The 15,289-nt window shown below is 49.6% G+C and overlaps 1 protein-coding gene across 1 annotated transcript in view; it reads left to right on the top strand.

Moving 5' to 3' along the window:
• The window catches only part of LOC108156280 (headcase protein), an 81,190-nt gene that overhangs the window by 21,156 nt on the left and 44,745 nt on the right, over window positions 1–15,289 (top strand). The window contains exon 2 of the mRNA XM_017287653.2: window positions 11,532–11,628. Within this exon, the coding sequence (XP_017143142.2) occupies window positions 11,532–11,628 (97 nt within the window). The remainder of the gene's footprint in view (window positions 1–11,531; window positions 11,629–15,289) is intronic.

Raw genomic sequence — 15,289 nt, forward strand, 5'->3', positions numbered from 1 at the left:
TATTCCAACTTGTGATTGTTATACTGATCATCCTCCCAGAGTCCGGAGTTGATTCCATGGGGAACCGGCAAGATCTATTGCCCCTCCATGTGTAAGCGTTAGTTTTGGTCAAATGGTGGTGCTGGTGGGGGTGGGACCCTGACTCCCCTATTTCTCGCAGAGTTGTCAGCGGGTGTCGGCGGAAGGGTGAAGCGGGAGCCGGGTGGAAGGGTCAACGATGCGGTATCTGGCTTTGTTGTTGTTGGCCAACGTGTTTGGTTTTGGTCTAATTACTGCTGCCATGTGGGCTGTCGGGGGGTGGGGGGCTATTGTTTCTGTTGTTAAGTGAATTGCTGTTGCCGTTGCCGTTGCCTTTGGCTTGTGACTCGACTAATTTTGGCTTTCGATTCAATTTTCCCCCGTTTTTCGACATTTTCATTCGCTAATGAATTTTAATTGCAATCTGGCAGGGAGTGCACTCTGACCCTCGTCGACAGCTGAGCGAAACTGATTGCTGTGACACGGTAGGGAGGGGGGGAGGGTGGAATATTATCGGGCTACTGCGCGACCCCACTAATTTTCCTCGCATTTTTCCAAAGAATTTACACGCCAACGCCCACGCCCACGCGACGAATTGTTTCGATGAGGTGTGGGGTTCAGGTGATGACTCAACCCGCGGAGGGGGATGGGACGGGGGAGGGGGTGGTGTAAGAGTGGGCGGGGGGCGATGGCTGACCACAGACAACAATTACACAATTATTGTCTATGGCGGTCTACGGGGGCTACGAGCGTGCCATAAAAGCCTTGAATTAATTAAAAATCTAAGCCTAAGCTTCGGCCGTCATAAATAAGCCAGGCAACAGCCGCAACAATGGCAATAGCAACAATAACACCTGCAACAATGCCACTCCACTGGACAGCCAGCCAGCCAGCCAGCCAGCGATAATATTGTTCAATCCCCAAAGAAGGAGGAAGGAGGAAGGAGGAGAGAGGAAAGAGTACACACATGTACATAGAGCCATTAAAAAATGATTTTGTAACGATACAGCATAAGTACTGTGCGAAACATGAATTCGGAGTCAGGGAAAAACATTTATAGCAGGTGTTTTCGTTCCTCTCTGTCTCTATTTTGGGGATAATTGCAATTAAAGTTTTTAAAGTTGCTGCTGCTTCGATTTGCAGGAGAGAGGTATTGTACAGTGCGTGCCATAGCTACAGGTGCAGCCATGTGGGGCTGTGATTGAAGATTGAAAGAAGGACATTTGTTTGAGGATGCAGTTCTATCGAATATAGACTATCGTATCGAATCGTTTCAGTTGTAGGGTTCATGGCTCTCTCTTGTGGTACGCACTGTAGCTCTGCGGTTAATTGAATGAATAAATCAAGCGTGTGCACTCGATCGGAGTAGTCCCGTGTCCCGCCCTGCGTGCACCCCTCATCGCTGTCATGTCAAGTGTCAGTTACAGAAAACTACACTGAAAATGTGGAATAAACTGGGTGGAGTTCTCGAGTTCGAGTCGTGCTCGCAGGCAGGCCAGACCCCTTTGTCGTCTATCGGCATCCCAAAGAAATAGTTAAGCACAAAAAATCGCATAATTACAAACAAAAAATAACAAAAATCAGAATAGACTGCCACAAAAATCAACAGAAACCGAAAACGAACAAAATACACCGAGAAATCTATTGCCAATTAGAATTAATGTGAGCACTCGAGAAGAGATTTCGGCTCAAAGTCGCAGCCACAGTCGCACTCGCACTCGCAGTCGCAGCCAGGGCCTCGGACATGTTTCCAATTATTTTTGAATATTTCTGCGCTATTTGCACTTGTCGGTCGGCGTTGGGTTGGGCTGGGCCTGGGCCTGGGCCTGGGGTCCGCCCAAAACAACGAGAGAAACACTTTGATTTATAGAGGAAGTTTGCCCGCCGCTCAAAGAGCCGCCGCTGACAGCTCAATTTGTCAAGAGGGAGACACGCAGAAACGATACTCGAAGACTCACAAATCGGAGTCGGACTCGGAATCGGACTCGGCTTCGGCTTCGGCTTCGGAGGCTGTGTCTCGGCCTGGCCTTTTCCTAGTTGCTATTTGCCTAAAAGATCTTTTTACCAGTCTTACGCATGGGAGACTTCCACTGCTGTGTGCTCTGCGCAAATATGGACGGTAGATCGGTTCTGCGAAATGTTGGAATCGACACGGCGCTCAAAAATCGTTATTTTTTCAATGTTTTATTTGGGAGTTTGTGCAGTGGGAAGTACATTTATTTACATCATGCTTAAGCAGGTCCGAGATGAACGCTATTTCATGCCTGCTCTTGCTTTTGCGGCCTCTCTCTCTCTCTCTTTCGCAATCTTTATTTCGTCTACGATACGAGCAATACACACACGCACGCACTCTCTCTTGCGCTCTCAGTGCTTGCTGTTGTTGTTTTTGTGCATTCTGCATCGGGCGAGCGCTTGGCTTATCTCTCGGCCAATCTATGGGCCTCCCTCGCTCTCAGCAACACACAGAAAAAAGGTGAAGCAAAGCAACGGCGAACATGTCCGTTCGTGTCTGTTCTTCCATTCCTATTGCTATGCAATTTGACGAAACGACCACAGGTACTCTTTATCCAATAAATATCCCACAAGTAACTACATACGCGGTGCATATCGATCGGGCAAAGAGTCTTTAGGTTCTGAATATGTGTTTCTACGGGGAGGTGGAGCATTGGAGCTTTTGGTGGGGGGGTGGGTTAATTGCAAAGCAAAGCACAGCAGAAGAAGGCATTAATTAAGCAACAAAACAAAATACTGGAAATAATAGCATAAATATTCGGAGGCATGTCTGGGCCTGGCCTGTGCCTCCATTTCTCGTTGCTTTTTGGGGTTTCTTCTATTGAAAAAAGCAAATGCTGGTTGCTGGCAAAAGTTGTGGCAATTAATTTGACGCCTCTGGAAAAATATACATATGTCGCCACATGTGTTGCCAGCAGCTTTGAGAGTGCTGCAAACTCCATTTTAATTGCAACAAAAAACTGTGCGTGTGGCATAAGAAATGAAAAGGGATCAAGTCACACGAGGAGGCGAGGAGGCATGTTTGTAGTTTGTAGTTAGTAGTTTGTGTGTCTCTCAGAACTTGCCACCGCAACACGCGAGCAGTATGACCCTCTCTCTCTATCTCTCTCTATCTGTGTCTCTCTCGTGTCTGTCTGCCGCAAAATACTTGGCAACTTTGCACATTTGCCTCCTCCAAGCCCCAACCTCCTGCCTCCGTCTTCCATCCTCTGGGGCCTGGCGACTCGCACTCGGACCCCAGCCCCTCGGATCACATATTTGTCCAAAGTAATGAGACTTTTCACAGCTTTGCCCCCTTGGCCGCCTCCTGTGCCCCTTGTCCTGCCCCTTCCGCTTCCCTCTCTCTCGTTTGTGCTGCGCTGTGGTGTGGCGTCGTCGTTTTTAGAGCTCTGGGGCAGACCGCGCTGGGAGCTGGGAGTAGCGCAGCGTGAAGTTGTCTCCTAGACAGCGGCCAGCCTCAAAATGCATTATGGGAATTTTGTGGCATTTTCATTAACAGCTCTGTGTCTCTCCCCCGTCCCCCTTCCCCTCCCCTCCCCCTTTGCCCCATGTGTGAGTGTCTGTGTGTGTCTTGCTTTTAATTTGTTTGCGATTAACACGCGAGCGTAAAAAATATTTTCTAGTTATAAAATTTGTCATGAGTCATGGGGCGGAGACGCGAGTGGTGGGGCACATATGCATTAATGTGGCTTGAATGTGGGAGGAGGGGATTAGATAAGATTTGTCGTGGATAGACTACAGAGAGAGAGAGGGACAGAGACACATCGTATAGAAAGGGGATCCAGGGGGCACCCTGTGATTTGCATACCCTGCGAATCATAAAGTGATCGATGGACTTGCTCTTGTCTACAAAAGCCAACATTTATCTCTGCTTTAAGATGGATTTTCTGCTCTCCTCGGAGTTGAGTAAATCTTAAATTTCGCGCCCCAACAGCTGCCTTTGATTGCTGCTGGCCGCCGCCGCACAGCTGCTGGCGTTGGCAAATTTATAGGACCCGTTCCGCTCCTCCTGCTGACCCCCCCCCCCACGCCGCCTCCTGCTCCCGGGGCCCGCCTGACCGACCGCTCCGCTCCGCTCGCAATTAATTAGCGGCAATGAGCTGTTGCCTCTGCCGTTTGCCGTTTGCTGTTTGCCGTCTGCCGGTTGCCTTTTGTGGCTGCCTTTATGGCTCGAATGTGCGTCGTTGTTGTTGCCTCTTTATGTTGCAAGCAGCCACATTATTTGTACGTTTCTTGCGCTCGTCTGGCTAATTTTCTATTTATTTGACCACACACACACACACACACTCACACACGCACGCGGATAAGGACTCGGATAAGGTTCGACTCTCGGACCACAGACCACGGACCACGGACCACGGACTGGCTCTAATTTATGGGTTTCTTGCACTCTCGCTCTCAGCCTTAAAGACCGTCCCTGTGGCCACTGGCCAGCCGTCTCTAGCCGTTGCCTGCATTCTCCGGCTTAAAGTTTGAATTCGTGTCCAGGGAGACAGCAGAGCCGCCGCAGCCGCACCCAGCCCCAAGAGGTCCAGGTGGGGGTCGGTCTCCTCTCGAGAACTAGTTTACTTTCAACGGGTGTCCAATGCGCTGCGCTCATCAACCTGATTTGACTCTAATGACATTCACGACTCCGACTTGGGGGCCCAGCAGCTCCATTCAGTGCTTCAGTGGTTTAGTGGCTTAGCGGGGGCATGCCACACACTCCCCCCACTCCACTGACAGTCGCTACTGGGCTTAAAGTTCAGTTCAGCTTAGACCAAGTCGCGGGCTTAGTTCATGCGTGGCCGGGGCCTGGCCTAGGCCTCTCCCCCGTCCCCCGTCCCCTATCCCCACCCCCATCCCCATCCCATTCCATCCCATCGACTTGGCCTTTGCTTTGAATTCCGAATCGGAATCTGAATCGGAATTGCTGTAAAATGACTTAAAGCCATGATTTATGTTTTCAAGTTGCGCTTCAAGTGCAATAGTTTTTCCCACTCCACTCCACGCCACGCCACAGGGTACTGCGAGAGTTCTAGGGTGTCCCCGATTTGTGGTGATCTATGTAACAGAGTGAAAAGGGAACTGGTTTGCGCTCAGGTGCTAGCTGGGGGTATTACCCACCTAGCAACCGACTCTCATTGGAATTTCTGGCATATTTCAGCCAGGATCACTTCCCCCTCCCCATGGGACAGGTGTCCCCATTGCCCGACGGACTAATGGGCATCGCCATGGTCGAGTATCCTCTGGCCACAGTTTGCATGTGGGTCGGTCTGCGGGTCGGGCTGGCCTTTGTTGCTGCTGGTTCCATGGGCGGCCTGCTGCCTTAATTAGCTCAGCATTGTTTGGGCTCACTCCGATTCGATTTGTTTCTTGTTTTTCTCTCCGTTTTGTGCGAGTATTTTATTAATTAATTCGCCAGCTTCGTATCTCGTACTTTGGGTCATGCCAGTGCCAGTGGCGGTCCCAGTGGCAGTGGCAGGGCATCGAATGTGTGGCAATAAATGGGTTTACGAGTGCTCGTACGAGCATGTCGGTTTCTTCATTTGTTTGCTGCCACCAGACACAACCCACATGATTAACATTTGCGATTTCCATGGATTAAATCACAGTACTCTGCCCCCCCTCCCCCCTCCCTTGCTGCCTCTTGGCCAAATTTGCGCAATTAACTTTGGCTAAAGGTTTAATTCCACTCGCGACTAGCGACTGCAATTCGAGATCGTTTTGGGAGATCGAACAGATGCGATACTGCCGTACGATGATGGTACGGAGTCCGGGGGCGAATGCGGGGGCGGGGGCGGAGGTGGAGGCTAGTAACCAGTTTAGTTTTAGTTGCCGTTTAAAGGCATCAACAACAACAATTAATAACAGCAACAGTTCATGGAAAATAAGCTGAAAAACGCTTGAGAGCTGGAAAATGTTTTAAATACTTGGCATCCATTAATCAATTTGCACTCTGCCTCCCGATTCCCGATTCCCGATTGAGTGCCTCCGATTCGCGGGTCAGTTTCAGTATAGATTCCAGTACAGTGGGTGACCAGTATGAGGAATCCCTCAGCCGTTCTTCGAGTGATGCCAAGCCAGCGCATGGGATGTGTTTCCTCTTTTCGAGTCTCCACTGTACCTCCCTCTAGGGGAGTGCAGTGGAGATCGCGGTATCGCATTTCATATATGTATTTTTTAATTTGTTTATTGGGGGAACGGGGGCCGGGGGGCCGGGGACCCCAACATGAAAATACATTTGCATGTGCCGCTCCCTTCTCAGTCCACCCCCCTACCCCACCCCCCCCGGAGTGGGGTTGTTAATTTGGAAAAGCGATAAGAAAAATTCGATTAGGTTTTGGATTTTCTCATTGAACGGATTGTTGGGTGCGTGGCTTGTTTTCGGCGATCCTGCCACTGCCATGGGAATAGATCGAAGACTGCCCGCCGCACCCACTGACCAGGCGGGTCGGGTGGCGAGGGGATGGGGGAGGGGTGCTGAAGGAAAAAATGAAAGTAAAATCTTGATGGACTTTGGAGATGGAAACACATTTCGAATTGATGGTTTTCCCTGGCGGTGGTTTCCAAACTTTGCCATTTCAGATTTTGGCAGCTCCCCTCCCCAGTCTCCCCCCCTCCCCGTCTCCACACTCCCACTTAGCCCTCCTTTTTCTCGCCAATCTCTTATTTGCATTGATTTATCTTTTCTTTGTCTTTCGCCTTAAAAATTGGCCGAAATGTCTGTCTGTTGGCCTGGCCCACTGCAGTTTTTGTTGTTGTTGTCTGCGGGGAAAAGTTCAATCAGACAAATGAAGGGGCGGGGCATGTGGCAGGTTGCCCGGGGAGGTGGCAAATTTAATCAATAACCAGAAGCAGCCGCAGCAGCAGCCACAAAAGTCATACACTTATTTTGGTAATATTTAAAATTGATTTTCTGCAATAAAAAAGGTGTTTTCGGCGGCAGGAGGGGGGAGGCATGGCCCACAGTTATTTATGGGAAAAACGTGATGCACGAAAACAGTGTACCGCCTGAATCGCTCGTCTATTTACTTTTTGTGGCCACTTTTGCATTTGTCTCGCATTTTGGGCAACGTCTAATTTATGGCAAGGTGTGGCAGTCCCCCATCCCCTCCTCCGCCCCCCAACCACAACAACAATAATAATAATAATAATCAAATTATCAGAAATACAAATCTCCCCCCCCCACCCGCGGGACAGTCGGTGGGGCGGAAAGAGGCGCTTTAGGAGTCACACAGAAAATGGCAAGTGGCGGCGGCGCCCAGAATTTGTCTGTCGATTGCTCGATTGCCGGCGACATTTGGCTGGGACTCGAGTGGATGGGGCTCGGAGTGGATTGGAGGCCAAAGCAGTCCACGACGACGACGACGACGAGGCGGAAGACGAAACCGCGTCGAGATCTGCATTCAAATGCAAATCAGGGGCGAAGCGATCGAGGCGACCGAAGCGGAATCCGAGTCAAAGTTTGGACAAACATCAGAGCCATCGAATCCGATACACTTTCGATTGTTGGCGCGGCAACAGCTGGCGAATCTATTAATAGACGACTCGAAATATGACCACTGCAGAGGGACAGTGGGACAGTGGGACAGTGGGTTTCACGGAGATAAGTCACCGCCAGAGCGGACAGATTCCAGATGCATGTATTCGATTGCCCCTCGATTGGACTGGCCACAAGCCATGCCACAAACTGTCCATCCTCCCCCCAACATCGCCTTGAACTGTGCCTCCCACTGGCTTATAGTTTTGACACGCACTGTCAATGGAGCGCGCTGTATATTTGCATAAATTAAACTAATTGGGCGCCAAAGCAAAGTCACCGCAAATGAATTTACATAAGTCCGAGGGGAGGGGGCTCTGCTGGGGGTCTGGAGGGGACACAGGGCCCGCTCCAGAGTAGCAGAGTCGCAGAGTCCCAGAGTCGAGTATTGTGTGGCAAGACTCGTACCGATGCAATGGAAATTGAAACATTTCACATTTTTAATCTGTACGTGATAGGGCAAATAGTTTGCCACTTGATGGTGTGCCTCCCCCCCACCACCGACCTTCTTTGTGGCACGGAAAATTATGCAGCGCACAAATCAGGCTCCTTCGGGCTGCCGATTCCCATTCCGATTCCGATTCGTGCTGCATGCTAACGTGGCAGACAAATCGACTCTCCGTCTGGCAGCACTTAGCACGTGATTGGAAATTGCCCCGGAATGAAGTGATTGGTGGATTTATCTATGGAGGGGACTCCCCCATCCCCCCTTGGTATTCCGTTCGTAGTTCTGATTGCCACCAATTTATTTTCGTACTCCTCTCCGAGGGGGGGGGGGGAGGGGGTCGGTAGATACTGGAACGTCCACAAGTATTTCGCGTTGGACAAACAATTTGCTCGGAACTTTGCTCTTTTCGGGCTTCGGTTTCGGTTTCTTCTCCTCTTTTTGTCTTTTGGTCTTTTGGTCTTTGGCTCTGTCTTTGTCTTTGGCATTAAAAGCAAATTTACAAATTAGTGTGAAATTAGGGCCCAAACAGGAAAAGTACACACACAGCGGAAGGCAAACACAATCAGAAGCCATGGCTCCGGGGAGTAATCGACCGACGGACACCCTCTGGAGCCACTCCAGAGCCAGAAGTAGGGCCTGAAGCACCGGTCCATCCGGAGCCCACACCACAGACCCGTCTTCGTAGAGGGTATGCTCCCTGCTCCACACCAGGCCGCATAACAAGTTGGCTTGTTTTCGGCCAAACCAAGGTCAAAGTCAGCTGCTCGGAACCGCACTCCCCTCTCCGCACTCCACACTCCTCTCTCCGCGCTGAACATGGGGTGATGTTTGGTATTCCGATTCCGATTCGGATTCCGTCCCGCCTTTGTCTTCGCTCGGAGCTCGCTCTGACAGCGACGGACGGAAGCGACGCCGCCTATAAATTACAGAGCTCCCGCTGCCGCTCCCCCCCCGCTCCTCCAACGTTCCATTCAGATCTCAAGCAAAAGCGAACCCGCAGTCGGACAGGAAGAACACTGACCACGGACCAATCGAATGCTGACTGATTGTTCCAATGACAGCTATCGGCCAAAGGGGGTGGGGGGCGGTCTAGGGGGATTGACAGGAGGCGGATGTGTGACTCGCGAATCGAAAAAGCTGAGGCACGGCTGAGATGAGAGTCTGCGGAACGGGTAGATACCACAAGAAGTGAAATATGAGGCGAGAATAGCAAGAATCTTATCAGTGGATATACATATGATTCATACATGATTCATTCTACGATCGTATGATTTGATTGGATCACGTCTGCCCCTAATCGCTCCATCTGCGCCCCAAAGAAGGGTATCGGAGTGTACAAATGGGAACCACTTCTGATCCGGGACAGACACTCGCCCAAGTGTTAGGGCCAAAAAAGAGCAATAATGGGAATGGGAGAATGGCAAGGCATAGCATTTGGGCCATTAAAATTCATTGGCCGTCGGGCACATCTCGGTCTGGAGTGGTGGCTGGTGCGGGATCGATCGGATCGATCGGATCAATAAGCAAACAATAAAGATCGCACCGAGCGGGCCAGCTGCGGATCGGATCGGATCGGATCGTATTGGATCCAAATTATAATTCATATTCCCCAAATTAGCAGAGTGTTGCCGCCATCTTCGGGGTGGGGGGCGGTGGCGAACGGAGAGCAGTGGGTGGCTGTTAATTAACCTTTTTGTTCCACTCACTTGAAGATTTGCCACGGCCCCGCCCTGCCCTGTAATTGTTTCAGAAAAGATATTTACGAATTTCGCTCGGTTCCGCTGTCGTTTGCTGTTTAGCCGATTAGTCGGAATGACTAATCGCGGTAGGGAGGGGGAAGGGGTGTTCGGGTGCGCGGGTGAGACGGTGAGACGGTGGGGTGACGAGACAGCGGGTCTGCCGTTTGTTTGTGTTATATAATCAGAACGAAGCAAAACGAAGCAAAGGTGCAAATGAATAACGTATTATAACATTTTTATGGTCCCTAAAGCAAGGAACCATCGAATGAGAGGATAGGGCGACGTGTGTAATACCCTCAAGGAATAGACGGAAGCAACAGGTCGATCTATATGTAGATATAGACATACCCTGTATACGATTGGAAAGACTCTCTCGGAAAGGGCACACAGAGTGCTGGCGATGGCGAGTGTTTTCCAAGTGTTTTATTTCGTTTAATTTATAATTTTCTAGCAGATAAGTCGAAATTCCTCATGAGCTAATGGCAGGCCCCACCCCCCACAAGCCCCCCTCGCGGCCAGCTGATAAGACGGCCCAAGGAGAGAGCGAGCGAGAGAGGGAGCGCTGCAATGTAAATAAAATTAAAATTGAAAAAAAAGAAAAGAAAAACTCGAGAAAGAGAGAGAAACACACAAAATAAAATCTATTCAATGTCAAGGTCAGCCTGTGGGACGGCGACAACAACAACATCGACTGTTTTTTTCATTTTTTCGTTTTTTCTTTTCTTTTTTCATTCTTTTTGTCTCTTGTCGTTTCTTGTTTTTTGCTCTCTTTCTTCTGGCTTTTGTTGTTGCTGTTTGTTTCGTTTTTGCAGTCTTTTTTTTGCACATTTTTTGTTTGCTTTCGTATTTGTTTTTGTTTTGGTTTTTTTTTCTTTGTTGGGCTTTTTGTTGATAACTTTATTTGCTCTTTTCGACTGTAGGCAGAGAGGCGCAAGGCAGAAGGCAGAGCACCGACGATTTTGATACCCTAGAAGATCGGATCAAAGTATTCCGAAGTAATCCACCAATTCCATCTATCGTCATAATCATAATGCCCTCTTGCAGAGGCTATAATAATATTTATAAGAAATTCTCGGTACCACGTGCCACAACCAAAGAGGGAGAGGCAGAACTCCGCTTGGGGGAATTATTTTCAATTTTATTCGTTTGAATTTTTTTCATTTTTGGCCGTTCTGTTTGTTGTTTCTTAAGCTCTTAAGGCTTTCACGGATTACTTGTTGCTTTTGTTTTAATATTTGTATCTGGAGGATGACGTAAGAGCCGAAGAAAGAGAAAGCATGAGAGAGAGGGGGAGTGAAATGAAAATGGAAGATCGCGGTGTGTCGATCCAAAAGGAACTCGAAAGTCACGTAAGTTCTACAAGTGGAATACAGACAGTACGGAGTACGGATCTCCCCACCGGTGCACCGGTTTGACTGTTGCATGGCATTCGATTTACATAAGTTCGACTGCGATTCGATAAGTCAGAGGGGAAACCATTGGACAGCAGCCAGTACGTGGCCTAAGCCGGCACTACGTACACATATATAGGGGGGGGAGGGGCCAAATCCTTATCATAACTCACTCGCCCCGCTCGCCTTGCCCCTCCGACGGCTTGCAATTTCCGTTTTGCCTGTCAGCTGCCACATGCAGTGCCACCACCGCCCACCGCCCGCCGCCCCGGCGTCTGAGCGCTGTCATAGAATGTAAATTGTTACTCGACGAATGGAATTTCGCATTCTGATTCATATTTTACCGCACTCCCCTATCTGTTTACTTACATCTCTCTCCCTGTCTGTCCCCCTCTTTGCAGCTCGACGTCTGGTTGCAACGGCATCTTCTCACGTCGCTTGGACTTCTCGGCGTTCAACAAGCTGCCGAATACGCGTTTGAATTCTTATCAAGTCAAGGTGAGTAATAGATATACGATGTGTCTTTAATCTAAGCTACCTAAGCCAGCCATTCATCGGACATTCACTCACTCACTCAATCACTTATTCACTCACTCTTTCATTCGCTTCGCCCATTGAGCAACCGCAAGCCTCAGCTCTGCAAACTTTGTTTCATTTTTCTTGGAATTGTCAACAAAAATCTGCCCGATTCGCTAAACTTGCCATTGGATATGACCGGCCTGGTGTTATGGGGGACCGAGGCCGGTGGGGGGGGGGGGCTGATTAGATAACTTTCAGCTGTTGTTGGAAGTCTCAGCCTCCGGTCCGAAGCTCACACACAGAATTCTTGGGAAAACAGGGGAAATATTCATCGCCCAAGCTGTTTTTACAGTCACATGAGCAGTTCCAGGAAATGGCAGGAAAATAGACCAGAAAATGCAACAACAACAACAACGAAGGCCATGCATATCCGATGGAAAAGCGTCGGTGGAAAGCGTATCGTATAGCAGCAGCAGCAGCAGCAGCAGCAGCAGCAGCTGTACTCCTTCTGATCTTCTTCTAATCAACCCCCCCGCCACCCCATTTATATTATTTTTTCTGTTTACAGTTCCAATAATAAAGCAAACGCAGGCAGAACTCAACTGCTTGCTCTGCTTGCAGGCCCAATACCCAATACTGCTTGCTGTGCACGATCGTTCCTGAATGGACGGGTGGATGCCAGGGGGAAAGAGTGCCTCGATTGCGGTTGATGATGCGTTGGATTGGGATGGATTGGCCCCTTGGAAATCCCATCGATAATGCTTCGCTGGCGTTTCTTCTTCTGAGTAGTTTTTGTTGCATTCATACGATTGTTTCTGATGGTCTTGCGGTCTCTGGTTTCGAGCGGCTATTGAACCATCGAGGAGGCTGAGACCGAGGCAGAGCTCAGGACTGATCCGGGACGGGGGACCACCCACAAGATTGCTTCAAGTGGCAATTAGCGAGCCCCGAAAGCAATCAAGGGCCAAGTTCTCCATTTGCGGTTGCAGGGGAGTCCAATCCTGCCACAGGCCGCAGCCTGCAGACCGTGCCTCATTAAATCATAACCATGCGGCAGACAGACAGACAGATAGACGGACGGACACGTGTGTGTATCCTTTGGATGCAGCAATCCTTGGAGTTCGCCTTGAATATTTCATAAGGAGCAGACGGGGAGCGATTGCATGGCAGGACACGGATACGGATAAGTGGAAAAGGGACGGCAGAGTAGGGGCACCATAACAAAAGCCGAAATACTCGTACACGTACTCGTACCCTCACCACCTGTCCCCGTTCCCCTTCCCCGTTCCCCGTTCCCCTAATGCTGCGAGTGAGCTTTGAATATGTTTTGCGTGGATACCGAAATGCTTGTATCTGCCAAATGTATCTGTATCTGCAGCTGGTACGCTGGGATTCCCCTCCCCCTCCTGAGTAGCGTATGAGCCACAGGAGAGACAGAGAGAGAGGGGGAGGGGGAGAGATGGAGCATTGTCTGGGAGAGAATTGCTTTTAAAAACTTTACAATTCAATTTGTTGTTGCTGTGGCAGGATCCCTCTCCCTTTTTGGCAGTCTGCCGCGCTGGCATGCATTCCAAATTGCATTCGGTATTGAATTTATAAATATTTAATGCCATTCAAAATGCCATGCAACCCCCAAAGCCCAAAACAGAACCAGAACCAGAACCAAAGCAATGCCAAGCGTTGCCGTAATACATTTTTGGTCTAGAAACCCGTCTAGGATTTGCCTGGATTTGGCTGGAAGAAGCACTATCTGGTCTCGAGAACCAACGACTGCTAGATACCCGATACCCGATCCCATCTCTAAGTACAGTCATACCGAATGGGCTGTGGCCCAGACTCCATCTTAGACTACATGAAGCTCCAAAGTACACCTCAAAATCAGTCCACCCTCCGCATTAGGGTACTGCAGGCAGACACTGAAAAATTCAGCGGAAGTTGCTCGAGCAGACGAAACTTTTTGCCATTGCAACGGACAAGTTGCCGGCTCGAAAGTTTTCCGACCGACAGGATCGCCCACTGTTTGCCCGAAGGATTTTCCTAAGCCCAAGCCCAAACCCCCGTCGATGCGGAATGCCGAATGTTGAACCGCGGAACCGGTTCGTCATAATCAAGTCTCGAGTCAACTTGTTAATCATCCAGCAATTTGCCACTCGATTCCCGAAAGGGTTGCTGCTGCTGCTGCCGCTGTTGTTGTTCCTTCGCTGCTCTTTAAGCCGCCTCGTTGATTTTTTAATCAGCATATCATGGCCATGGCCCATGGCCCATGGCCCGTCTGACCCCCAGATACCCCCGAAATCTCCTCTTCAGCTGTCGACATTCTGGCCGTCGAGGGATTTGCGTCATCCAATAAAAAAGGGATACGCTGGCTACGGGGGCTTTAATCAGCAATAATTATAATTAACAAAGCACCGAGGATTCCGATTCAATCCGCACATCTGCTAATTGTTGTTCTGGTCCTTCCTTAATCCTTTAAAGGGACGCGTGGCCCTTCTCCATACAAAGCAAAGATGATTCAAAGCAGATCTGCTCCGGTTTCTGTTTCTGTTTCGGTTTCTCCTCGTTTTGAATGTTCCAATCAATCTTTGTCGCTGCCGCAACGAAACGAAACGAAACGAAATTCTTGTGCAAAAAACAAACTTTTAAGCAGGAAAATAAGTTTCGTGCATAAATGATTGATGAGCACTTGCCCACATGTCTCTCTCTCGCTCTCTCGCTCTCCCTCTCTCTCTTTCTCTCTCTGCCTGCAATGGAATCGGAGCTGAAATTTCAAATTTGAATGGAAATAAATGTTTTCTCTTGTTTCGTTATGTTTGCTCTGCGATCGTTCTCTTTTTTTTCATTCTTTCGCCTTCAACGTTTTGCTGAACTGACATTACATTTCCCCTCTCCATTTCCAGCGGGGTGGGGGTGGTGGGGGATGGAGGAATTTCCCGAGACGGAATCTCGTGGATTCGGTTTCCGTTTTTCGCACTTCTCGCCGCGGATATTAAATTTCTTTAAAGGCGACAAATTTATGCACAACTTTTCGCTCCTTCGTTCGTTTCTCCGATTTCTCCGCCCACACTCAGGTGGGAGTGGACTCGACTGGAGGTCTGTTCGGGGCTTGGGGCCTTGTCTGTTGCACGAGAGCGGAGGGCGGAGTGATGTGCGTCGCTTGACTGCCTTAAACATGACATTTATTGTAACTGTCTTTCGTTTCCTTTCCCTTGGAAGGATAGTGCCTTCTCACCTTCCTCTGTACTTGCCACGCCACGCCACGCACTTGGGAGTACCACTCGAAGCAGCCTCCTGCCTCCTTTGTCACACTGTTGTTGCCACTGGCGGCTGCATCTGGCAGATAGAGATAGATGTTGCTGTTGTCATCTGAGCATTTTGATATGCATTGTGTGGTGTGTCTATAAATGCACACATACACGCACATATATGCAGATACATCTGTGTGTATCCTTGTGTGCGCTTTCCATTTGGCCAGACGGCGCCGAACAGTCGACAGTCGGCAGTCATTGTCATGGCAACATGTTGCAGACACTGCCCTGCTGCAGCGGGCACAGACAAACATTGAGCACCCGCTCCCCCAGCCGCTATGTTGCAACTCCCCTCCCCTCGCAATAGTCCCCCCCCCCTGGCCGTGTGTGTGCCA

This window comes from Drosophila miranda, chromosome 2 (genome assembly GCF_003369915.1).
Source record: "Drosophila miranda strain MSH22 chromosome 2, D.miranda_PacBio2.1, whole genome shotgun sequence".
Taxonomy (NCBI): Eukaryota; Metazoa; Arthropoda; class Insecta; order Diptera; family Drosophilidae; genus Drosophila; species Drosophila miranda.